This window comes from Pteropus medius, unplaced genomic scaffold (genome assembly GCF_902729225.1).
Source record: "Pteropus medius unplaced genomic scaffold, Ma_sr-lr_union100, whole genome shotgun sequence".
NCBI lineage: Eukaryota > Metazoa > Chordata > Mammalia > Chiroptera > Pteropodidae > Pteropus > Pteropus medius.
Genome location: NW_024348242.1, coordinates 6333096 through 6358147, shown reverse-complemented (window position 1 = coordinate 6358147; position 25052 = coordinate 6333096). Strand labels below are relative to the sequence as shown.

Below are 25052 nucleotides of genomic sequence, written 5' to 3'. Positions count from 1 at the left end.
CATTTAACTAACAGCCATTCGCAGTATGCTTTGTTTTTTATTAAGTGAATTGGCATTTCTCAAATTTGAACAGTAACTGATCCTCTTTAGAATTAATATCTTTAAACTTTTATTATTTTGTTTATTCATTATATCTTTATCAGGTAATTTGTGTTCATTGTAGAAAGCCAAGAAAACACAGATTGAGAACAACAGCTTTGACAATGTTCAGTACACTCAATAAGGGAATGGATATGTTTTGTTACATACATAAAAATAGTTTTCTTGATGAGGACATCCAGTAGTGGAGTAATTTCAAGTATTTTATTTAAAGACTGTAGTAGTTTAGTAAATTACACAATTATATCCAGTTCATGGTATCCTGAAAATAGTATTAAGTCATGTGTTTAGGATTTCAGGTCTCTTAAGCCAGACTTTTAACACTATTTTGGAAGAAGTAGCCCTCTATAAAAGTATTATTATGGAGATGCTATTAGTATAGCGAAAGCTTTTTTAGAGTTATTAATTGGCATGGTTCATTAATTACAAAAATTAAGGAATTTAGTACTGCTTTTATTTTGTATTAAAGACTTACTCAGATTTCTAGTCTCCTTGAATAAAGGAAGATAGGGTTTAATCATTGATTCTTAATACTTATTTTAGTATTAAGGTTCTTATTTTAGTCACCTATGCAGTTTCTAAAAATGTTTAGTTCTCATTTCTTGAGATTCTGATCCTGAAAGAGGCTCTGGGCCTGTGAGTCTGAGGTGCAGTCAGGGGTGTGAACCGCTAGTTTTCATCGAACGTCCTCGGAATGGCTCTGTTCTGTGGGTCTTGAGGATTTAGACTTTATTTCCTTGATTCACAGCACCCTTTCTGTCTCACAACTGGAGATTATCTTGAATAGTCTTTGTTGGTATCAGTTTGATACTACTTTTCTACATCTTAAATGAGCCAGATGGATTGAGGTTGTTTTTTTTTTTTTAAGGATTAATAGATGTGAGTGACTGAGAAGAGGGAAATTTGATTCCTTTCTGAGCTTTTATCTTATAATTTTCTTTGTAATAGTACTGTAAAATTCTTAAAGTAGATAACATTAACTAAAATTTGAGTGCATATTCTGTTTGTCAAGCTCTGTGCTAAGTGTTTTATGTGCGTTGGTTTCATTGAATCATTACAACTTCTTTCTGAAGTGAGTATGATTATTATCTACATGTTGTAGATGAAGAAACCGAGATACAATTAAGTAACTTGGTAAAAGTGAGGACACAAATCCAGCACTCTCTGACTCCAAGTCATGTCTGGTTTGTTGTTTACCTGAGCTATGTCAGAATAAATCTTCATTTACTTTAACGGATGTTCTCAAATAAAGCCAAAAATAAAAACCAGACTTTTCATGTAGTATAAATATGCAGATTTTTATATTCAAGATTCTTTCCTTTTAAAATCTTTGGTTTAATTTTTGGAGAAACTTTTTAAAGTTAGGTCAATGTGGCTTTAAAAAATTTTAGTGCTAACTTCCTTGGTTTTAATAAATTTTACAATTTGTCATATTTATACACATATTCAAGTGAATAAGAGACCTAGAAATAATTGCTGTCTTCTTATGATATGGTGAATAAGTTTCATTTGTTCTCTTGAATGATATACATGTAACAGTTTGATTTATGGGCAAAACGAAAAGTAGCTTTATATTTTTTAAGCTGTGAGTTCCTTTTGAACACATAATTAGATGAAACCATCGGATCGTCCCAGGAAAATTGGTGTTTTATCCTTTATTTGAATTCTATTGCAAACGGATCCAGGATGCTTTCATTTTCCTCTCTTCATTTTGCCATCTGTTTGTTCAGACATTCCGCTGCCTTTGTCTCTTCATCTGACAACCTTGGAGTTGGCATATTATTTTAACTCGCTTTTTCCTTTGTTCCTGTCTCTCTTCTATGCCCCTTTACCTGCTTTTCTCCCTCATCCTTTTTCTGTTCTTCCTTTTGCTCCTTTATTCATGTTTTGCTCTTTTATTTAATACCCCAACTCAACTATATTTTAATTCTGTGGCTTCTCTTCTCCTTCCTTATTCCATGCTCCCTCATGCTTCTTCTTTCTACTGCTGTATTTCCTTTTTAGTATTCTCAGTCTGGAGAATGGGTCAGCTAGCTTAAGGCCTGTGGGCCAAATCCACTCAACAGTAAATAAAGTTTTATTGTAACACAGTTATGGCCATTCCTCTAAGCATTGGCTGTGGCTGAAAATGAAAGCATGCTACAGTGATAGATTTTAGTAGTTATAATAGAGACTGGCTTACAAAGCCAAAAAATATTTACTGTCTAGCCCTTTACAGAAAAAGTTTGTCAACTCTAGTCTTAGATCATTTTTCTTACTGCTTTTGGACTGTTAGGGCTGATCAAAAATATATACTTACTGGCTTTGGTGAAATAACACAGCACGTACTTTGCTCAAAACTTATGCTTTGACTGTAATCTAATACAGAGTAATTTCATTTAATTCCTTTTTTGTGATCATTCAAATTGGATTTAGCCTGAAGATACTCTTTTGCTTACCAACTCATTTGTCACAGTAAATGAAAAATCATATATGATTATTAGGAATGATCTCCATCATCACCTGTCTGCCCCCTTCTCCATCTACAAATTTATCTTCCACTGTGCTATCTTTATTCTCTTTCCTTTGGTTTTTTGTGGAGGGGATGTCTCACTTCCTGTTTAATCTGAATTTCTCCAGTCATGTCCTTGACTCTATTCGTTCTGCTTTTCCTGAGTTCTTGTTCTTTTATATCACCTCCGTTTTCAGACTCTTTAACCTCTTCCTCTCCACTTCTTCCCTTTAGCCTGAAAACTTATTCAAGTTCCTCTCCTAAAAAGGAGGATCCCTTTTTATTCCGAATTCTTCTCATGACTCTCTGTCTTTATTTCTTATCCATATTTCTTAATTCTCATTTTCTAATGACTACTCATCCCATTGTAATCTGCCTTTTATACCCACAACTTGGAAACTCCTGAGGCTAAGTAGCCTCTACTTGCTAGGTCCTTTGGACTCTTTTTCAGTCTTAACTGCTATATTTGACACTGCTGATTTCACCATCCTTCAGAAGCTGCTTTGTTTCTCATGTCTTATTGATCATCCTTTTCTTACTTCATTCTTGGGCTTCGTTCCCATCACACTGCCCTTAAATGTGTTTGTGTTCCCGGTGCTTCCTTTGCCCACTGCTCTTAGCACGTATCAGTCACTTATACATTGTTAAAATTTTAGCCACCGCATGTAAACCCCCTCCGCAACATGGCTGTATCTAATGCTCTTATACCATGTTGTATTGGAATTTGATATTTCTGTCTCCCCTATTAAACTTTGAGCTCCCTTTGTGTCGATACTGTATTTTTTTTAATCCTTAGAGCTTATGTTTTGGCACATAGTACAGATACAGTATAAAAGTCTTTTGAATGAACGAAATTAGAGCCTTCACATACTTTTAAAGAACTATTTTATGTAAAGAGTGAAAAAGCTCTAAGTGGTATATAGAGAATGTGTGTGTGTGTGTGTGTGTGTGTATACTTCTGTGTGTGTATGTATGTGTGTATATGTATATATATATACACACACATACACACACACACAAGAAGTATTTGCTGGTGGGCTGTATATATGTACGTATATAGCCCACCAGCAAATAGTTCTTGAGTTCTGGAATGTGTTCGTTGCTTTGCTTGTTGCTATGGACAGTACAGAGAAATTCAAGACTTAATCTATTTTGGGTTCCTTTTGAGAACTTAGTGAAACTGTATGCCCTCACCCTAGAAAAACATGCACACAGACTGCTACATCTAATTCTGCGGTGTTCACAGTTCCCTGGGGAGTTCATGTACTCCACGTTGAGAAGTTCTGCTCTAGGCATTTTCAGAGTTGGAGATACTAAGGTATGTGAAAGAATTCAAGAAAAATGGAATGTTGACATTGGTGGCATTGAATTCCAAAGGGAGTTCAGAGATGTGAAGAATTCTATAGGTTGTAGTAATTGGAGGAAGTTGGAGTGTGAATGTGTAATTGAAGAGCACTGAGAAATAATATGATATATTTTTTTTATTCTGGTGTTGCACTATTGTATTTTCATGTGGTTGTCCTATAGGTCTGATAGGACAAGGTCCTATGAGTAACAGAGAAGATCTCTTCTGAAGGTATGACATTAGGAGTCACTCATCTAAGGAAAAGGCAGATCTCAGAGCAGGATATAGCCTGGGAAGCCTTGGATTCTGAGAAGTCTAAATATGTTCCAAATTCATTAAAGGTTGGTACTCTAGGAGGATGAGCAGGCCACAGCCTCGTAGCTGAGTGTATACGTTATTGGAGCTAGGAGTGTAGTAGGCTATATGGACAGGAAGTACTAAAGTTGGATGGGCAGCTTTAAAGCCGGATGAGCGAGCAGGACCAACAGCCTGCCCTTTAGGTAGGAGAAAAGAGAGACCCTGTAGTAGGTAGGCAGACAGGGCGATAGATAGGCAGGTGATCTTGTGGCTGGAGGTTGTGTAGGTAGCTGGGCAGGAAAGCTCTATAAGGAAGTTGGCTTGGGTCTATGAGTTGAAGGAGTAGCTTTTCTAGTGAGCCAGCTCTAAGTAACTCCATGCTCTGATACTCTTCTTAAAACTGAACCATTAGAAAGTTTACTGCCTCAGCTTTGCTATGAGCTAGTAAAAGAAGGATATGTGTCCATGCTGAGGCCATTATGGAGGGTGGCACAGAGATTAATGAGATTAGAAAAAAATAAACAGGTGTAGTGGAACAGGTGATGGAAAGCTGAATGGAGTACTTTGAGGTACACAATAGGGAAGTATTGCATATTTATTAAAATAAGATCTTCCATTTGTAAATTTTGTTTACATCTTTAGAGCATATAGGAATTTTCTGCTGTATCTTCATGCGTATGCTAAGATCAAAGCCGTAACTCTTCATTTATTAAAAACAAAAGAAAATAAAAAACAAGCAAACAAAAAACTACAGTGTAAAGTAGTTTTTTATAAAAAAAGTAAAGTAGTTTTAGACAAAATAAAAATACTGTTTAGTACTAATAAGAGTAATAAGGTGGTCTGGTTCAGATATGTATGAAAACTATTGATTTGTTTATTTAATAGCAAATCATACAGTAAAATAAAATATTTACAATAGGAACAGAATTTAAAGTGTGTAGAAATAATCATAGTATACATGGATAAGGTGAAGACTCCAAAAACATTTCTGAAGGACAAAAGATTTGACTAAATGGAGAAACATGCCATACTTAGATGAGAAATATATAACACTGTAAAGTTGCCTGTTCTTCTCAAAGTAATCTGTAAAGATAATATCTCTATTTTTGTAGAAATTGACAATGATTCTAAAGTTTATAAGGTTATATGTATTAACAGAAGAATTTAGGAAATTTTTGTATGAGAGTCATGAACGAAGACTTGCCTCACCAAACAGTATAATGTATTAGATTACAACATAGTTGTCAAACTGGCAAAGAACAGAGCATCCAAAAAAACACAAAATTCATGTGGGTATTTGTTAATAGGTGATAACAGATAACACTTAAATCTGGAGTTAAGGTGAGTTATTCAGTAAATGGTATTGAGACAACATTTGGGGGGAATTAGACTCCTACTTCATACCTGTCACCAAAATAAAAACTAAATGATTAAAGAGGAAAGTATTTTTAAAAACTACTTAGAAATTCTAGAGCAAATCTACCAATTTATATCATTTTGAGATGGAGAAAGACTTCATAAGCATGACCACCAAAGCAAAAATTCATAAAGTAGGACGCGATTCCATAGTGTAGTGGTTAGCATGTCTGCTTTACACACAGAAGGTCCTGGGTTTGTGCCCCAGTGGAGCCACAGTCTATGGTCTCTGGCCATGCCACCCTGACCAAGGCAGATGTCTGATCTTGGAAGCTAAGCAGGGTTGGACCTGGTTAGTATTTGGATGGGAGACCACCTAGGAAGACCAGGTGCTGTAGGCATAAAAAAATTCATAAAGTAAAAGATTGAAATATTTGATTATAAAAAAATTACATGTGTGCAGAAGTACCATAAATTTTAGGAAACATGCTCCACACTGAAAAATAGAATAAAGAAATTTTACAGAATAATTTCAAAACAGTGGAATATGGTTTTTTCATCTATCAACCAGCGAATGGGAAAAGGAGAAAGATTAATTCTACCTAATGATAGTGAGGGACTGAGAAAATGACATACTCAGCTAGTGGGACAGTTTAAGTGAAAAACAAGTAGCATTCTTAAACTCCCTAGGAGGTAATTCAGATGTGTCCAGGATGTTTTTAGGAAGAGAGTTTACTAGGTAGTAATGTGTGATGCTAGTATACCCAGTTAACTGATTTTAGTTTTTTCTCTTGCTCTGTACAGTCTCAGTGGAGTCTTATGAATAGCAAATACATTAAAACTAGTAATCAAGCAGAGCAGTGAAAGAATGTGGATAAATTGTCTCCATTTTAATTTCTGTTCTGACTAAATAGAAATTGATTACTTTTTTTTACCCAGATCAGTCATGGCAAAGAGTGTTAAGTGAGCATGGGCATTTGAACTGTTGTTCTGATTTACATTAGGAAAGAACAGTCTAAATCTGTAAACTCTTTTATATATTTGCAAAGGATTCAGAAAGGTATTCCTATAGCTATAAGTACTGGAATTAATTTCATTTACTAGCTTCTTTACCTTTTTAAGAACACTTTTGCTAAAAGTTTGTGAGTTTTTGTAAAAAAGACTACAATGCTGGCTAATAGCACTGGCAATCCCGTTCCCAAATCCTGGTTTTTGATTCCTGAATATTTCTGAATTTTTTTTTTATTTTTGCCCTAAATTTTCTACAAAAGTACATTATTCCCTTTTCCTTTCTTTTGAGAGGAAAACAGCATTTTATACAAAACTCCAGCTGCTCTTTGAGATGGCACAGACTAAAGGCTCCTCTTTCCCCTCAGAGTAAGGCTCTGAACTAGGAGCCCAAAGAAGTGAAAACAGAGAGCTCATCCCCTGATGCCCCCACACCACAAAGTATATCTTTCTACTGGCATCTTTGTTGAAATTTCTTCTAATGTCCTTTGGAGATAATGTGAGAATTAGAAATCTAACACTTTGTGGAATCTGAAGTTTATAAGGTAATATGTAAGGGGGAATTTTCACCTTGTTTTTTAAATACAACAAACCTCGTGAAGTGGTCTTCTATTTTTCTCCTGTTCTTCTGTGTTACCCTGATTTGGCTTTGCTGTTGAATTGGGCGTGTGTTTGATCCTGTGGAGTCTTGGCTATTAATCTTCATTCAGATCTGTCAAAGGCTCTGGTTTGTGGGTTTAAATTTTTGTTCCTCCAGTACTTGGTTAATTTAGTAACATTTTAAATGATAACATTCCTGAACAATTTCAGCTCAGATTTTAATTTAACTAGTTTAGGTTTTAAGAAAATTGCTTTTCAAATGTTAAATTACTAATTACAATGCCTTTTATGTTACTAGTGAGCTTACTAAAACTAAGATGAAATACTTTATCTTAAAAATATTTTGCCTAAAGTTTTAACTAGAGAATTCAATTTGTACATCTCACAAATAGAGTTTATTAGTAGGGAAAATAAGAACTGCCTTTTCATATTTAAGTAGGTTGTATTTTTCTCTCGGATATTTTTCTGTTTTTTTCTCATTTTATCATAGTACTATAAAATTTAATTATTCATTTTATATGGGAAGAATATGAGGTTTCTTCATTATTAATGCATTCTGGAGCTTCATTATTAATGTATATTGGCGATGCCTAAATAGAACTACAGGCTCCAAGCACTTTATTCAAACTTTTCATCAAATATTATAACATCAAAAGCATTTGTATGGTCACTTATGAAACCCTCTACCCTATGCTTTCTACGTGGTGCATTGATTGAGATGTCTGTTCTGTTTTCTAGTCATATTCTAGGCTATTCCATTGGTTTCCATAAGAGGGACAGACAAATTAAATTGCAAACTGTACTTTTAACAAAAACAGTACTTTGTGGTTTGCTTTTGCATGTCAGTTGATTCTTTCCAGACTTTGGTCAAAAGTATACTTAGGTCAGATCTCAGAAAAGAAAAAAAAATGATTTGGGTGGTTTGGTTTCATTTAACAATAGCGGTCCCCCATTTTTAATTAGTTTTAACAGAGCAGATGATATTTGGACTAAAACTAAAGACTTAAAATGACATACTGTCTTTTTCTTTGGAGCTGCTTGTTGCTCAGGAAAGAACTTTTTCAGGTGGCTTATTGTTTCTTAGAGCTCATTACTTCTGCTTTCCCTGTACTAAAAGTACTTTTTACAAAAGCACAGAAGTATTTGCACTTTTGAAGCTGGCATCCTTCAGATCTCTTGCCTACTTCAGCTGTCCTGATAGCCTCCACTCAGTTTAGTTGTCAAGGCTCTGACATTTTTTTCTCTTGAGTGGTAAATTTACTTTGAGTTAAAAACTTAGAAATTTTTCATGGAGATCACAGTCAAAAGTAACTACTGCTTTAGGTTATATTTTGCTTTCAGAGGACTGAGAATAATTGACATTTTCCTCATAGTTGCGTATAGCTCCGGGAAGAGAAAAACCTCACACTTTTTTTAAATGCTGCATTTTGAAATTGTGTAGGATTTGTAAAAAGTGTGTAGTTGTGCTTTTAAGTGGAGGACAACTCTTGAATCTTTCCAAGGTACTTCGTAAGCATTACAATCTTTATTTCAATATGACTAAATGTCAGATCACAAAAGTTATTCACGTCCATGATAAAATCTGTTTTATGTAGCTTTTCTCTTGCAGGAATGTAGGAATTTGAGGCTTTGTAGCCTTGAAGTTGTACTGATTTTACCATTGGTTGTCATTTAAAAAGAGAAGAGATGACTTAAAGCAGTAAGTTATCTGTGTGATTGAGTTTCTGAGACCAGTAAGCACCATCTTTAAGAAAGCCTGTTTTATTACTATCTTTAAACAAGGCAGTGTACAAAGACGTTATCTAGGTAGCTTTATTTCAGGTTAATATAAACCAGGTGATTACATAAGGTTATGGCCACTGGTTTGATATATTATCAGTCAAATATGCATTTATTGATTCAGATGCAGAGCAATGTACCTGACAGATGGAAGCAGCCACCCGTGTTGTGACCATTGTTACTTGAAAGTTTTGAAAACAAGTGCCAGTTCAACTAAAGTTAGACAAGAATTTCTGTTTCCCATTTTAAACTTTATTACTACTAACATTTGTAACATCGCCATCTACTGGGAAGTCAAGGTTTTGCCACTGCTGGCTTTTATTTTATATGCATAAAAACTTAAAAAATTTTAAAGAATGGTGTTTGGTCAAAAATTTCAGCTGCTGGGACAAGAAGAGATTATAAGCAGGGAAACCTCCGTTGCCTGTTCGGGGTACATGTGCTACAGAGATAGATCCTGGTTGTTTGTCTTGACCCTCCCGTTTGTGAAGTCAGGATGACCTGTTATGTATTCATTTCTTTGTACTAGCTCTTCCTGATTCATTCTCTCCTAAAAAGTTTCCAATTGAAGGAAAAACTTTAGGACTGACTTTATGGACTAACCTCAAATACTTGAATTTTATGGTTATATAACTTACCTCCATGGTACATCAAACTGCTTCTGACTTTTAAATATTAAATAGTTATTCTTGATAGGCCCAGAATTACAATTAGAAAGTAGTGTGGTCATTCAAAATGAACAGTATCTATTCCTGCATTTTTAATAGGCAAGTGCTGTTATCTGGTATATTTCGTAACGTAACTATAAAGTCTTGATATTTAGAACAGAGAGGTATATACCTTTGGAGTGCTTTCCAGTTTCCATAGTTTTATGGCTGGGACCTGGATACCTTCCAATATTAGTTTGCAAATGGTAGATTTTACAAAAATTTATTTTCAAATTGGCCATTTGGAACATAACACTATTCCTGTAGAAACTTAGCCTTCTAAGCTCTGTTACTTCAGTGCCTTTTATTTCCATCCCATTTTAGCAGCCTGCTTTCATGATTTAACCGCTTGTAACTGCTGCTCTTCCAGAATGCCCTTCAAGACCTCCTCTGACCATAGCCAACTTAACCTTTACTTTCTATTCCCTTTCTTTTTGTCCTTCACAGGGCTCTCTGACTCTTCCCTTTACTTCCTTTTTTTTTAATTTTAAATGGAAAAAATGGGGCCATTTGTTTGATCTTCCCCTGGCCTTCCATTTTTAAACTCCTCTCTGTCTATTCCTGAAGCCAGCCTGCTGGGTGTGACTGAGGAAAATCCCTCTGTGGTGCTGGTTACTTAGGAATGTAGGGTTCCTGGTTCTTGCTGAAGCTTCAGGAGAGCTCAGCAGACTTCTTTTTTTTTTAAACCTATTTCTGCAACCTTAATGACCACCTCCTCCAGTCTCTCACTCCATTTACCTCATTTCCTTTATCCACAGCAGGATTCATTCTTCCTGCTTTTTAGAACGTAGAGGCAGAGTCCTTAACCTGGATCCATGGATTTGCAAATGGTTTATGGAGAGGATTCAGAGCATTGATGAACTTGGATGGGAAAAAATATTACATCTTTATTTTCATTTACCTTTGATTGAAATTTAGCATTTCTTTCCCTTATTAAAGTGAGCAGTAAACCACTAGTATGAGCAATATCTGTGATTTTTAGCACCTGTAGAACTCAGTTAATTTTATATCAACTTTATGGATGTAGATATCTCAAAGTATTATTTGTTTGTTCCTTCTTTAAAATTACAGTAGTTGGACGTGGTTCCATAGTGTAGCGGTTATCATGTCTGCTTTACATGCAGAACATCCTGGGTTCGTACCCCAGTGGAACCACAGTCCATGGTCTATGGCCATGCCACCCTGAACAAGCCCAGTGTCAGATCTTGGAAGCTAAGCAGGATCGAGCCTGGTTAGTACTTGGATGGGAGACCACCTAGAAAGACCAAGTGCTGTAGGCATTAAAAAAAAAAAAAAATTACAGTAGTTGTTAGCTTTGCTGTTAGATCTTATTGTTTACTATATTAATAAAGAAGCATGAAAATTGTGGCACAGATTTGTTTTTTGTTTTTGATAACTGCATTTCATTATAATTATCTCCTTTGATTTCCTATGTATTTTATGCAACTAAATCCATAAGCTTCCCCCAAATGCCAAGGGGTACATGAATCAAAGAACAAAGATGAAAACTCCCTAATCTAGAGACTTCTTGTGTGCTCCCTGCAGCCCTCTCTTGTACTTTTCTCTCCCTCCTGCTTGAGGATGTTGCCTCCACTTGTCTCCTTGACCCTTATTGTGTTTATAATCCTTATCTTGTTTTTTATGCTGTTCTTTAATACTGTATTTTTAAATATTTTCTATATAGCAAAACACATGGTTTAATATATACTTAGAGTGTAAAAGTTTATTAAAACAGATGAATGTAAAATGGAAAGGTAATTTCATCCCTAGCCCCAAATTCCACCTTCCTGGGGAAGCCTATGTACTTGTGTGCAGTTCCGAGAAATTTTATTTTTGTTTGTTTAGTTTTACGCCTACAGTGCCTGGTATTCCTAGGTGGTCTCCCATCCAAGTACTAACCAGGCCCAACCCTGCTTAGCTTCCGAGATCAGACGGGATCGGGCGCATTCAGGGTGGCATGGCCATAGATGAGAAATTTTATTTTTAATGCTAGTCTCGTCTATGTTAGTTACAGCCCCTTTACTTCCCTCTATTTAATTCTTGCTTGTGGTTTTGAAGGCCTTGATAAGCTGTCACATTTAAAGCCACAGCCTTTGCTCCTCAAAACTATGTTCTAATTAAACTTTACCACTCTTTACATTTGATTCTAAAAGATTTGCCTCACGTCTGTAACTACTCGTCTGTACCTGGGAGCTCCTGCCCGAAAAGGCAGAGATTGCATCTTAGACAAATGTGAATCCCTAGTTCATCAAAACTCAATGATAATGAATGCTAAAAAATGGTCTCTCGGTTCTGAGATTGGCACCCACTATAACTGATGCTCTAGGGTGTACAGATTGGTTCATGTATAACTGATGGCATATGATGAGAAAATATTTTTTTTTAAATCATTGGGAAAAAGTCACTATTAATTGATCAAAACAAAACAGTATTATATTGAAATAATTTTTTTCATTTATAATTTCAATGTTAGAGAAAAAAACGTATTTAATCAAGAGATGAAATGGATAGCTGAGGATTTTGGTGAAAACTTCTGAAAGCATATTCGAGGGTTTCTGATGTTAAGTCCAATAATGATTTTCAAATTTCATCTAGTTTTATGTTACTTTTTAGTTTTAATAAATTACTTTATTAATTTATAGTGTATCACTAGCATTTAACTTAATTTTACCACTATTCTGGCTCTTTAAAACATTCTCAGACAACTTTGAGTGATTTTTCAGAGTCATAATTGACTGATAGAAGTTGAGGAGCAGAGCAGCTATCCTGTTTCCTGGGTGTGGGGCTGAGGGATACACATGAGAAGAGGGGGTGGAGCGGTTGAGATGTCATTTCTTCCTGATCACCACCAGGTGGCACTACTGGCCCAAAATGACTAGGTTTCTGCCCATAAGGAAGGGAAGGTTTTGAGAGCCCACCTACTGTGGGGGTAGTATATATGGGGGGGTTGGTGGGATGGATAATAGTTTGTACCCTTTTCTCCTCTAGTCTAGAAATTTTTGTGAATTTGATGTTTATATGGCAGGGAATGAAAAACATGACGAATTTATATCTATTATTTTATCTGATAATTTTTATTTTTCTTTTTTTCTTTCTGTACCTATAGTTCCTTCAGAAACAGGTAACCTTTTTCTAACAGTCACTCTGTGTTCTTGCATCTTGCTTTTATAATGCTTTTTGTTTCCTACCATAATGGAAAATTAATATTCTCTGACTTACTGCATTAGAAAAATCTGCATGCAAATCCTCACAATTGCAATTATAGCCAGTTGATCTACTGAATTTTGCAGAAATTCTGGCTACAACATTGTAGTATTTAATACCAACAATGTTTTTTAAAAATCCAAATACAGCTTGAGGTAAAATAGCATTTTCAGAATTTACAGTAGTAGATATTGGTAGCAGTATAGTGTGGAATATCCAGGTCTTGTTTCCTTCTAGCTCATAATACATTGTTGACATACAATAGTTATGGCCAGGGTTTTCCTCAGCATCCTGACACTATAACCTCATTTTGTGCTGACTCTTCACTTCTGCACATCTTTTGTACATCTTTTCCTAAACTCTTTACTCATCTTTAAAAATTAAGGACTTTCTTTTGGGGAAATTTTAATTTAAGAAATATCATTTAACAGGAACACACTTTTGCATTTTCCTTTACCCCATTTCTGCCTTGAAAGAAAACCATAATGCTAAGTAACACATATGAGTAGTTAATTCTTTTTACAAGGTTAGTATTGTAAACAGAAGATATAAGGTTAAAAATATATTGAAAGAAAAGGGTGACTTAATAAATGGCCTTTTAATACAACCTAAATTGTGATTAGAGAGTGAAATTTGGTTCAGTATTAGATGATTGCTTTTTCACATTGACTCCCATTTGGGGAGTCTTTCTGATTTTGTTTAGAATAACACCAATAAAAGTATAGTTAAGCTATTTTTCTTGTATATTTCAGTCTTTCAATTTCAGAACAGCTTGGCTCAGTCTCTAGTCTTTCCTAAATACTTTGAGTTAGATACACACATATACCTTGCAGTGAGAAAAAGTCCATTTATGTGGCTCTGTAAAAAAAAAAAAAATCTTGCTGCTTCGAGCTCTAGTTTTGGAAATAAACAGTGTTAACTTTAATGCTGGGTTTCCATCTAAGTATGTAGTTTATGCATTGAAATATATGCTTTTCAAAAACTAGCGTGATTAAAACATTAACACGATTTTAAATATAAATTAATAATCCTGCTGCTTCTTGCAGAAGATAACACGACTGGCTTGGAATTTTCCTATAGTATAGTTTTCTGTTGTAGTTTTATGAAAATTGGGGAATTTCGGCATCCTCACATAAGTTACTATTTGATGTTTTCTTGGAAGTACACATGGCAAAATTAATTTTTACCAAGAATTTCTGTAACTTTAAGATGATATAGAGTTGGACTTGACTCATGTGAGTGTCATGTAAAGCCAAGTTTTTAGGGCCGTCAGTGACTTTCAGCTGAAGACAGCATCAGTCTGTTAGAACCTCTTAGAAAGCTTTTCCAAAATGCAGTCATCTTCCAGTGACGACTCCACCCTACTCCCAGCTTAAGCCTGCTGCCCTGGGGATTCCACTTAGGATGCCTTGGCTCTTCTAATCGCTGGCAACAGGAGCCATACTCTTGGTAGAGCTAGCAGCTAAGCCCATTGTTGCAATTATGCTTTTATTTCCTAGTGTGTGTGTACACACCCATACACAGCTGTCTACCCTTAGTTTGGGATGAGAGGAGGTAAGAGCTAGCTAGGCTCATAGTGCCATCCTTAAATTTGCTGGCTCAGATTTCCTATTTTGACATCACCTTCCCCACTGGGGAGCTCATGGTAGTTATAAAAGCTGTACCAAATCAAAAATCCTTCTGGAATTGTCTCTTTTGAAGGAGACACAGCTGTTGATTCTTTCCTTCCTTTTCCTCCTTGGTTACAGCTTGCAGTAAGGGTGAGGGCACAATGAGTGGGAGTCAGTAATCTCCATCAGAGCCAGATCAACAGAATTGTCACTGGCTAGCCCTGGGCTGTGTCATAATGTATGGGTCCAACCATTTTAATGCAAACTTTTATCTCTAAAGCATTTTCTAACGCCATAATTGCCCAAGTGGACCTTTATTTAGCTGCTTCCTAGCTTTCAACTACAGAAAATTTTCCTTTGCTGTATAGCAGTAATGAGATAGATAGTACCTGTCAGCCAAATATACTGATACCACGTTTCTTTCACAAGCTAGCTGGAGGTCCTCAGTAACATTATCAGAGGGGGAGAGGACAATAAGTGAGAAAGTTGATAGGAAGTCCAGATAGGCTTGCCACCTGAACCTTCTAGGGACAGGTAACACTGTAGGTCCTGAACTTTGTAATAGAGTGACTATAGGGAAAATGAGTTCTTTGAAGAGATGGGTCACCTAGAATGGCTTTAATTACTAATGGCAAGAGTGTGTTAGGATACTGATGCCTGCATATAGACATGGATTTGGAAAGTTAAAAAAAATCATTTGTTTGGCTGCAGGAGCTCTGAGGGTATATCTAATTAACTAGAAACGAGATGTTGTTTTAGATGGATTGATAGAAATTTTCTGAAACACAAAGTAATTATTTTTAATATAATTTAATGGCTTGTGAATACATTAAAACATTTCATGTGGCTTAAAATTGTATGGGGAAACATACCTTCATTAATGATCTGTGATGCCATTTACTGAAGGTTTTTTTGAAGGTTATAGTATGAGAAGCATTACACATCCAAAAGCATATTGTTAATAAATGTTACTCTTTCTATATCAGAGAATCACCTTTCATAATTTGTTAGAATACATCTTTGTTGATAATTTGTGTGTGTATAGTGTAGCCTATTGTCCAATTGGTCATATGATCTTTCAACCAAAACCACCCTTTGCAGATGCTTTTACTGACTCTGCTATCAGTGCTAAAGTGAATGGTGAACACAAAGAGAAGGACCTGGAGCCCTGGGATGCTGGTGAACTCACTACCAGTGAGGAACTGGAAGCTTTGGAAAATGATGTCGTAAGTAAAATCTTTGAATTAGTATCAGACTATGACCATGTGATGTGTGACATCCTTTCACTTGGTTTTAATTTAAGTATATTGTTGTTGTTGTGAGTATATAAAGCAGTAGTCTTAATGTATAATAGACATGTACACACACACACCCATAGTAATACAGAAAAATGTTTCTTTGGGATGCTTACGACTATTTCTGTGTTTTAAAGTAAGTCATAATAAGCAATTTACAAATTTAAATTGAAACCATGGGAAACTGGAAATGCCAGCATATCTTGCTTTGAATGCTCTGTAGAATAAGGCAGCCTAAGGCAAGTACTATCTTAATTGTCTGTTGACTCTACCTAAAGGTGAGGTCAAAGTAGGACTTTTAGACTTGTCTGAGGACGAGGTATTAATTATTAAGATATACAGTCAGGTAACATTAGAATTAAAGCAATAAATAAATTCCTTGGTCTTAAAATTAGAATCATTCTCCACAAAAATCTACTATTTCTAAAAGCCTCTCAGCATAATTTTTATTTTTCCCATAATATATCATTTATAAATCAAATGCTTAATAAGATTGTCTTTAGGGTTCTTTAAATTATGTTTCTAAACTGTAGAGATAGACAGTAAAGTATCTTGTCAAAAATGAGTGTTTAGATAGCAAAATTTGAATTAGATGAAGAATCTTTCATTGAATATTACAGAGAAGTTTTTGTAACAAATCTGTGTTTGATCTTTAAGTCAATACTCAGTTTTAAATAAACTTTCAAACTTTAAAAAATCTTATAACCTAATGCAAAGGTTCTCAGGTTTGTGTAGCACGTAACCTGTGTGGAGGCTATGGAGAAGCATATTTTTATTGGTAGGTGGGTAAATTGATAGTTGCTTTCTAGAGAGCATTCTGGCAATATTTATCAAAATTTAAAATATACATACACTTTGGTCTAGTAATTCTACCTCTGAGAATTTTTTTTTTTGCCCTACTATAAGACATGCAAATAATTGTATATGAGAATGTGTTTTGCAGCAGTTTCTAATAGTGAAAAGTTGGAAACATCCTAGCTGTCCATCAGTAGGGTGTAAGTTAAATAGATTTATTGTACCATCATTCAATTGAAATACTGTATGTCCACAAAATAGGATGGTATTCTGATAATGGAAAGATATCCAAGACATAAGAGAAAGCAAGTTGCAGAGCAAGAAGATCCTATTTGAATTTTTTTTAAAAGAGGGCTGATTTCTATTCTTGTATATGCATAGAGAATGTCTGGATTGTGCCCAAGAAGTTAATAGTGGTTATGCACACTGGGATTAGAAGACGGTTTCTTTTTATTGGATGTCTTCCGCACGGTTTAGACTTTTTACCTGGAGCATATACTACTTAAATAATTTTAAAGTCTCCATAGGTAACTGTAATTTCCTGCCCATGTGTTAGGCATAAGGATTTGCTTTAGTAGTGGAATTATATTATAGTTTTATCTGAAATAGTACAGAAGGACCCAAGGTCGATAGGTGACCTTGGAGGCAAGTTTTGGTGTTGAAGTTGTCATCAGTATTGTTTGGATGATTCTGTGTCCTTTCTTCTGAGATGGATAACGATTATGTACTGTATTTTGGCCCTTTCTACCAGTGTGAATCTTTCAAAGAGGAGTCGAAACAATAGACGTTAATATTCACCACGAAGATTCTTCCAGCCTCTGCCCCTGATTGGTTGATTTTTACATATTGAAGAATATAGTTTAGTTACTGAGAGGGTAGTTTTCTCATAGAGTTGTAGAGTTTATCTACACTGAGGTTACAGGTTAGGGCACCAAGGCTCAGAATTTCTTTGCCAAGGACCCACAGCTGCTAATAGCAAAGCGATTTCTAAAACTCAGCTGTTGAGACTTTGTTCAGTGATTGCTTATTCACTCTATCATGCTGCTTTCTCTTTGAGCATGCCTAGGAGGAAAGAGAGGATGGCAGGGGATCTAGTACCATCCTTCCACCTTAAAATAGTGATGCAGCAGGGAAAGCTGTGGGATGGCTTTGGCTTCTCTTTTCCTTTCCCCAAAACACTGGAAATATTTTTGGCTGTCAAAAAGCACCCCTTGTCCTGCATAGACCTTCAGTCAACTCAGGAAGGTTTCTGGTGAATACCCCATAGAAAGGTGGCTGTTAAGGAGTAGAGAAAGGAGAGAACATTGACCTAAAGGATCATATTTTATGAAGTAACTAAAGTGTTCCAAACTTTTACTAATAACCTCTCAAATAATTGTTTCATATGGTTATTTAACCAACTTGTAGGGGCCAATGTGTGTAAGAAAAATTTTTCCTTAAAACATTTCCAAGGGGAATTTTTGCCTACTTTTTAAATTTGCTAGTATAATTGATATTGTTAATGTAGATATTGATTGTAATTGAATTAAAAAAGGCAAATGCTTTGTCATTTTGAAAAATGAGCTTCATTTTCTTCTAGTCTAATGGATGGGATCCCAACGATATGTTTCGATATAATGAAGAAAATTATGGTGTAGTGTCTACATATGATAGCAGTTTATCTTCATATACGTAAGTTCAAAATTTGCTTTTAGTGTTTGTCTTTGATTTTTATCAACTTAAATTATGATGTTGAATAAATGTTTCTATTGAATTTTAAATTAAACGATTTTGTGAAAGCAATATCTTGTTACTACTTAGGCTGATAAATTCTCATTGCAACAGTGAATACATGTAGTTTACCTATATCTTAAATTTATGCTCTAAACAAATTTTATTTTTGTTTTGCTTTTAAGTTGTAAAAACTCTCAATTTTCAAGTGTAGAGGTTAAGAGGGAATAGTCAATTTAACCAGTTTTGGAAATGTTATATTCTTTTAGGGAAAAGGTAGCAATTCAAATTTTTATTTATAAATAAATAGATTAGTATAACTCTCTTACAGTTTTAACAGCATTTCAAATTCTAAACTCTTAAGTGTTGCTTGTGACAGATATTTAAATTTGACTTTAAAGCACTCACTTTGCTTTTTCTTTTCCTTGTGTTTCAGGGTGCCCTTGGAAAGGGATAATTCGGAAGAATTTTTAAAACGAGAAGCAAGAGCAAACCAATTAGCAGAAGAAATCGAATCAAGTGCCCAGTACAAAGCCCGGGTGGCCCTAGAAAATGATGATAGGAGCGAAGAAGAAAAATACACAGCAGTTCAGAGAAATTCCAGTGAACGTGAGGGCCACAACATAAACACTAGGTATTTAAGGGAAATCATGATGCAGTATTTTGGATACACAACTCAAGGTCTGTGTGAGAAGGTGTATTATTATATTTCATCTTCCTTTAATGTAGCTTAGGTAATGAATGCAAATGGAATTGGTTTAAGATTCTATTAGAGAAAAGATTATAGTAATCTTGGAAAATGTTTTTGGAGTGTTAGCTCTGTGGAGCCAACTGTTGGATATGCAGTGATGAGCAAGCCAAGATCTGGAAGAGCTCATTTAGATTAGAGTTGTGTTCAAAGTACTAGCAAAACCCAGAGTGAGGAGAAACTAGCATAATCCGTAGGGTCAGAGGAGATGACTTTTTGTGCTAGGATAGTAACTCTGTGTTCTACTCTAAGAAAAGTAAGAGAGAATTCCTCACATAGTGAAAAGACGTGAGAGAACCGGCCAGCAGAGGAAAAGGCTAGTTACGTCATATGTCTGGAATACAGGGTGCATGTTGAGGATGCAATGGTGGTAGCTGGTGATAGGAACTGAGTAGGAAAGGACTGTGTCACGTAAAAGTACCTTGTAGGCAGTGGATGGTATGAACAAACTCTGGGACGTTAAGAACTGGCTAAAACATGGAGGCTAGGTAGTGTTTAGAAATAGTTCAGTATGAGAACTTGGTAATCAGCTAGACCAGGGCTGGTGATAGAATGGTTAGAAAAACCAGAGGTGACCCTGAGGTTTATTTGAAATTAAATGGACTGATGGTTGTACTGTTATGGCAATTGAACACATGGAGCAAGTTTGAGGGGAGGTGCAGTGAGTCCATTTGTGCAATTGATTGCATTTGAGGGGCTCAGAAGTCTTTTATTTATTTATTCATAAATGTGTAGAGAAGCACCTGCTATATACCTAGGAGAGGAAGATAGACATTCTGTCTTCAAGATGCTCACAGCGTGGTCTGGTGATTTGAATTAAAGTGTTCAGTGGGATATGTTGAGACTGGGACTGGCAGTGTGGATTTGGGATTTATCAGCTTTGCTGATATTGAAGCCATGAAAAACCAATGACTAGACAGAGAAAAGAGATCTCAGAGAAAACAAAGTAGAGAAAGTCAAGGAAGAAGACAGTTGTGGGACGATATACCATGATTGGTAAAATCGGCCATAAAGAGGCCAGGTGGGATGAGAATGAATACACATCGGTTAAACTTTGTGCTTAGAAGGAGAATCTGAGGGAAAGGAAAGTCCAGAGGCTAGAATTCAGGGTAAGATGGAAGAAGAGAGGTGTCCGAGAGGGAGGCAGTTTGGGTTAGTGTTTAACTTTTTTATAACAAGCATTCATTCTCTTCTGCCCAAATTACTTTTAGATTTGTATCATGGGCCTGGTACCTGTTAGGATAAAATGATTTAGAGGATCTCTTATTTTCAGGGAAAATAAATATATTCCTCCTGGACAAAGAAATAGAGAAGTCATATCCTGGGGAAGTGGGAGACAGAATTCACCGCGTATGGGCCAGCCTGGATCGGGCTCCATGCCGTCAAGATCCACCTCTCACACTTCAGATTTCAACCCGAATTCTGGTTCAGACCAAAGAGTAGTTAATGGAGGCAAGTATTTTGACCAAATTTGTCAATGTCATTGATAAAATATATAGTTTTTAAAATATTTACAAGTTTACATAATTGATAAGAACATGCACACCTTTAATGATTTCTGTGGAGTAGTTTTCACTTCAAAATTGTTTAAATTTGCCTTTGTAGATATCAAATTAGTAAAATTAGTAAAAATTAGTATAAGTCATTGAATGTATTTAGCATGATGTATTAAGATGAAGTGCTAAATTTAACCGAAGACATTCATTTGGCCAAAAAACACTCCACTTGTAAAGAAATTGGAAACTTTAGATAGGTTCTCAATTTTAAAAACACTGGATGATAACATTATTTACACATAGTTTATATGGAAAATCCTAATCTGTGAAACACTTAGTGGTTAATATATATTCATTTTCACTTACTGTTTGTTTTTATATTTTGCTTACTTCAAGAAAGGATTTGAGGTAACTTGTAATACAAGACGTGATCGAGAGTCATGTGAAGAAAATGAAGAAAGAAATATGGTTAAAAAAAAAAAACCAGCTCTTAATGTAAGGGTGGAGTTTAGCTTAAGTAAAAGAAACTTGCATTTTTAGTAGGGAGATATTTTTCTGCTCTACCTTTAAATGTAGATTGAATTTGGCTCATAGGTCATGGATCTTCCATATAAGGCAGGTACACTAGATAACGGTACTGTAGACAGTATGGAAACATGACAATTAATAATAGAAATAGTATGTTACTAACTTGAGAAAAGTGGGCATTCAATTTTAGGTATTTAAGTTTGGAAAGTAAGAGAAATAGAGAACACTTAAGTTTCCAATTTCATTTGTTTTCGCTGAGTCTTTCTCCAGAATTCCTCTCCAAATGAACACTCTTGAGTATTTTCTGTACTTGGTATTGGGGGTGAAATTTCTTTGTGCACTGAGTAAAGAATTTTAGTTGTTCATAAACAGAATTTTCAAAGTAAAAAACCTAAAGTGGGCTGGGGAATATATGATACTCAAGGGTGTGGAACCCTATGGAGAGGAGACCTGGACTGTTTCCTCAGATTAAGGTAAGTGATATGTTGTTTTAACATGTTAGCTGTATTTTGACCTGTGCATATCCATCAGTGTAAGTTTATTTGGTGATGACTGCTCTCTAGTTGCAATGTGTGTTAAGCAGTCTATTAGATTAGTTAAATAAGTTCATCATCTCTTAGATAAATAAAAACTGCGTAATTATATAGAAGATCCCTTTTTTCCCCCTAATTTGGTAAGATTAAAATGTTTTTTGAAAGGGTAATGAATGTTAACCTTTGTCACTCCTGTGACTTTAGAAAATAGAAGTGATGTTTTATTTCTGCATATATGGACTTGCTTAATGAGATTTCAAACTGAACCTTACGTTCAAGTATAAACTAGATGAAAATCACAATTGGTTATGGGAAACCAGCATTTTTAATTGGATATAATTGCTGCTGCTTATTTTTATTATCTTTCAAAAGCTGAAACTAATGTAAATAATCTTACTCCTGAGTTTTGTGAATTATTGTGTGAAATTATCTAGTATATGTTATATTCCTTTTAACTATTGATAACTGAGAAACAGTTATAGAAGCAGGATTAATAGGCAAAGTCTTAACTGTCTTCTTCAGTAGTATGTGTAGATCCTAATTAACCCTTTGGGAACGTGTATTCATTTAAACAGACTTAATTTTAAGGAGGTTAAAGTAAAATGTGAACTTATGTCAGTTTAAGTTATGCTAAAACTTAACACAAATCAAATGACTGTCCTCAAAGGGTTAAAATGTACAAGAAATCATTTTTGTCATTTTACTTTTTTTTTCTGTTTACTTTTTTCCCTCATTTTTTTCTTTAGTTTTTATACTTTCCTTCATATCATTTGTTCTGTCAGGTGTTCCCTGGCCATCGCCTTGCCCATCTCCTTCCTCTCGCCCACCTTCTCGCTACCAGTCAGGTCCCAACTCTCTTCCACCTCGGGCAGCCACCCCTACACGGCCGCCCTCCAGGCCCCCCTCGCGGCCATCCAGACCCCCGTCTCACCCCTCTGCTCATGGTTCTCCAGCTCCTGTCTCTACTATGCCTAAACGCATGTCTTCAGAAGGTACAATACCACAATTTGTTCATGTTTTTGTTTGTCTTTGTTTAACTCCTATGTGAGTTTATAATTACAAAATAGTTTCCTCTTCATTATTTGATAACCTATAATTTCTGTGTTTTAACTTTAGTTTATTAAAACTATTTCTATTAACCTTTTGTTCATTAGAGAGAAATTTAATAAATGCTGTGTGAAGCTATGAACTATCCTGAATTTATAAGAATGGGGGTTTATCTCCTTCTGGTAATAATGCTCCTTTATGGCCCCAGAAGGTCTGCCTCTGCCCCGGGGTCCTCTCCCTCCCTGTTTACACTGTATACAGTGCTTAATGGTAAACAGTGATCTTTCTTCACCCAATCTTGGGCTTATTGTAGAACCTATCATTTTACAGCTCCTTGGCCAAGGTACTAGTGAACCTACCTATTGGCCGTAGGCAGGAGTGGTGGTTCAGGGGTCTTTTTTGAGAGGGACATTCCATGTAGCTTCCTTTGTGTGTTGCCCCTTAGATTACAGTACAGAGTTTGGTTTTATGTTTGGGGAAGTCAAAAAATTAGCTTTGCAGTATTTTATAGTGAAAGTCTGCTTTAATGTAGAAGAAGTCCTTGATCTAAGATAAAATTGTTAATAAAAACCATGAATGAATTTTAATATTTAAGGGTTTTTTGGTCAAAAAAAAAAAAAAAAGAAAATATAAAATCCTGTAATTCTCATTCAATCTTTGATGCCAGTTCACCATTGTTACATATCAAATATATGGATGTATTATAGAAAGGTCACATTTCGATTTAAACAGCATAAATTAAAAACAAGTTTTCTGAATGACAATGTCCTTTTGATGTTCAGAGTATTTGGGTTAAAATTTCAATCTAATTTGTTCTTTTGAATTGCAATTGATATAGCTTATGTTGAGACTAGTACAATTTTCTGGCATAAGGTGCTTCCCTGGAGAAAACTATGTTGGCTGCTTTTTAATAAACTGTTGCCATCCAGTCAAGGAGGTCATGTGATCTTGGCTAAAGTGGCTAACGTTCAGCAGCACAGTGCACTGATTTTCAAATTGACTTCCTTACTCAAATGTGCCTGTAATGGTGGCCACTAAACAAAAAGTTAAATTCTTTTGAAGTATTTGTTATAGTCCATGGCTTGAATAAGTAATGTTTATATGCTAATATATTAGATAAAATAGGACTCCTTCACTACAGTAAGATTTAAGAACTTCTTGTGGACCTTTCACACAGAAGTGTACCTGCTGCATATTCAGGGATGCTACATTCAATTTTTCTTTTTAAATAATTTGAATTAAAATGTTTTCTAATCATGTAGTTAGGTGAAACAAGCATTTTTAAGTGTGAACTTCAAAATTAAAAATATCAAGTATAGTGATTTTCTGTGCTTAATACAGAGGAGTATGTTTTGTTTTTGTAAGTATTTGATGTATTATCTAAAAATAATGAGTTTTTTAAAGTTACAATTTGATTTCGGTGAACTATGCCAACCTACTTTCTTGGTCTTTTTCTAAAAGGGATGTAAAAAAAATAGGTGTAATTGTGCACATACCCAATTCTTAAGTCATTCTTTGATATAAATCATATCTCCAGTTGAAAACTGTAATGTATAACATTAACATCCAAGAGTTTGGCAGCAAGAGTGAGGAGCCTGGGCTTGACATTAAGAATGAGTTTTGTCAAGTGTTATCATCGTCAGGCTTCTCTGGGGAGAGCCGTTCTGTCTAGTTTTCATCTGACAGTTTTGTTTGAATGCATAGTAGTCATCTTTAGAAATAGAAATCACTAATGGGATATAGAATTTTGATAACTCATATAGTATAAATTTCTTTTCCAAATATCAATTAGTCTTGGCTTAAAATTGTCATGCCTTAACAGTAGAATTTTCACCTTACAGCCTGTTAAGTCTAAGGAACTGCTTACAGATGAGGGCTGTTTTAAGCCATGGGTTATAAATTGATAACCATGGCAGAAGAGGTAGATAAACTAAGATTTCTGAGAAATTTAAGAAGGGTATGTACTTATATTTCAGTAATATAAAGATATTATAAGGGTTAATGGTCTTTGCTTAAAAATATTATTTTTTTTGTAATTTTAGAAGTAATATAGAAAATTTGAGACAAAGCAAAAGTATATGATAAAATAAAAATTATTCCATCATGTAGCCATACTTCTAGTAACATTTTGTTATGTTTATTTTTATATGCTTACAAGTAATGGATATAGGTTAAACAAATTGCTGAAATCTTTGAAGAATTATGACATCTTACTGTTTGATTTCTTACTACCAATTTCATCTCTCCCTTTCTTTAAAAATAAATAGAAATAAAATTTTATTTATAAAACTTTGTGGCATTCTACAAAATAATTCTGAAAGAACAGTCAAAAAATATGTATGCCTTTTTTTTCTTTTTTTTTTAAACCAAGGAAAAACTAGAGAGAGAGAGGATGGAGTGTGTG

At 35.0% G+C, this 25052-nt stretch overlaps 1 protein-coding gene and 1 non-coding gene across 11 annotated transcripts in view; one reads left to right on the top strand and one right to left on the bottom strand.

Moving 5' to 3' along the window:
* ATXN2 (ataxin 2) overlaps window positions 1–25052 on the top strand; it is a 93873-nt gene that overhangs the window by 33574 nt on the left and 35247 nt on the right. For 5 of the 10 annotated variants that reach the window (XM_039879448.1, XM_039879453.1, XM_039879447.1 and 2 more), the window contains exons 6-11: window positions 12789–12803; window positions 15598–15722; window positions 18166–18257; window positions 18733–18930; window positions 20318–20496; window positions 22384–22593. In XM_039879448.1, the coding sequence (XP_039735382.1) occupies window positions 12789–12803; window positions 15598–15722; window positions 18166–18257; window positions 18733–18930; window positions 20318–20496; window positions 22384–22593 (819 nt within the window). The remainder of the gene's footprint in view (window positions 1–12788; window positions 12804–15597; window positions 15723–18165; window positions 18258–18732; window positions 18931–20317; window positions 20497–22383; window positions 22594–25052) is intronic. The other 5 variants (XM_039879450.1, XM_039879449.1, XM_039879452.1 and 2 more) reach the window with 2 other exon arrangements.
* Window positions 11533–11651, bottom strand: LOC120616150 (5S ribosomal RNA). The gene has a single exon (XR_005656502.1). It is a non-coding gene; the product is annotated as a 5S ribosomal RNA (ribosomal RNA).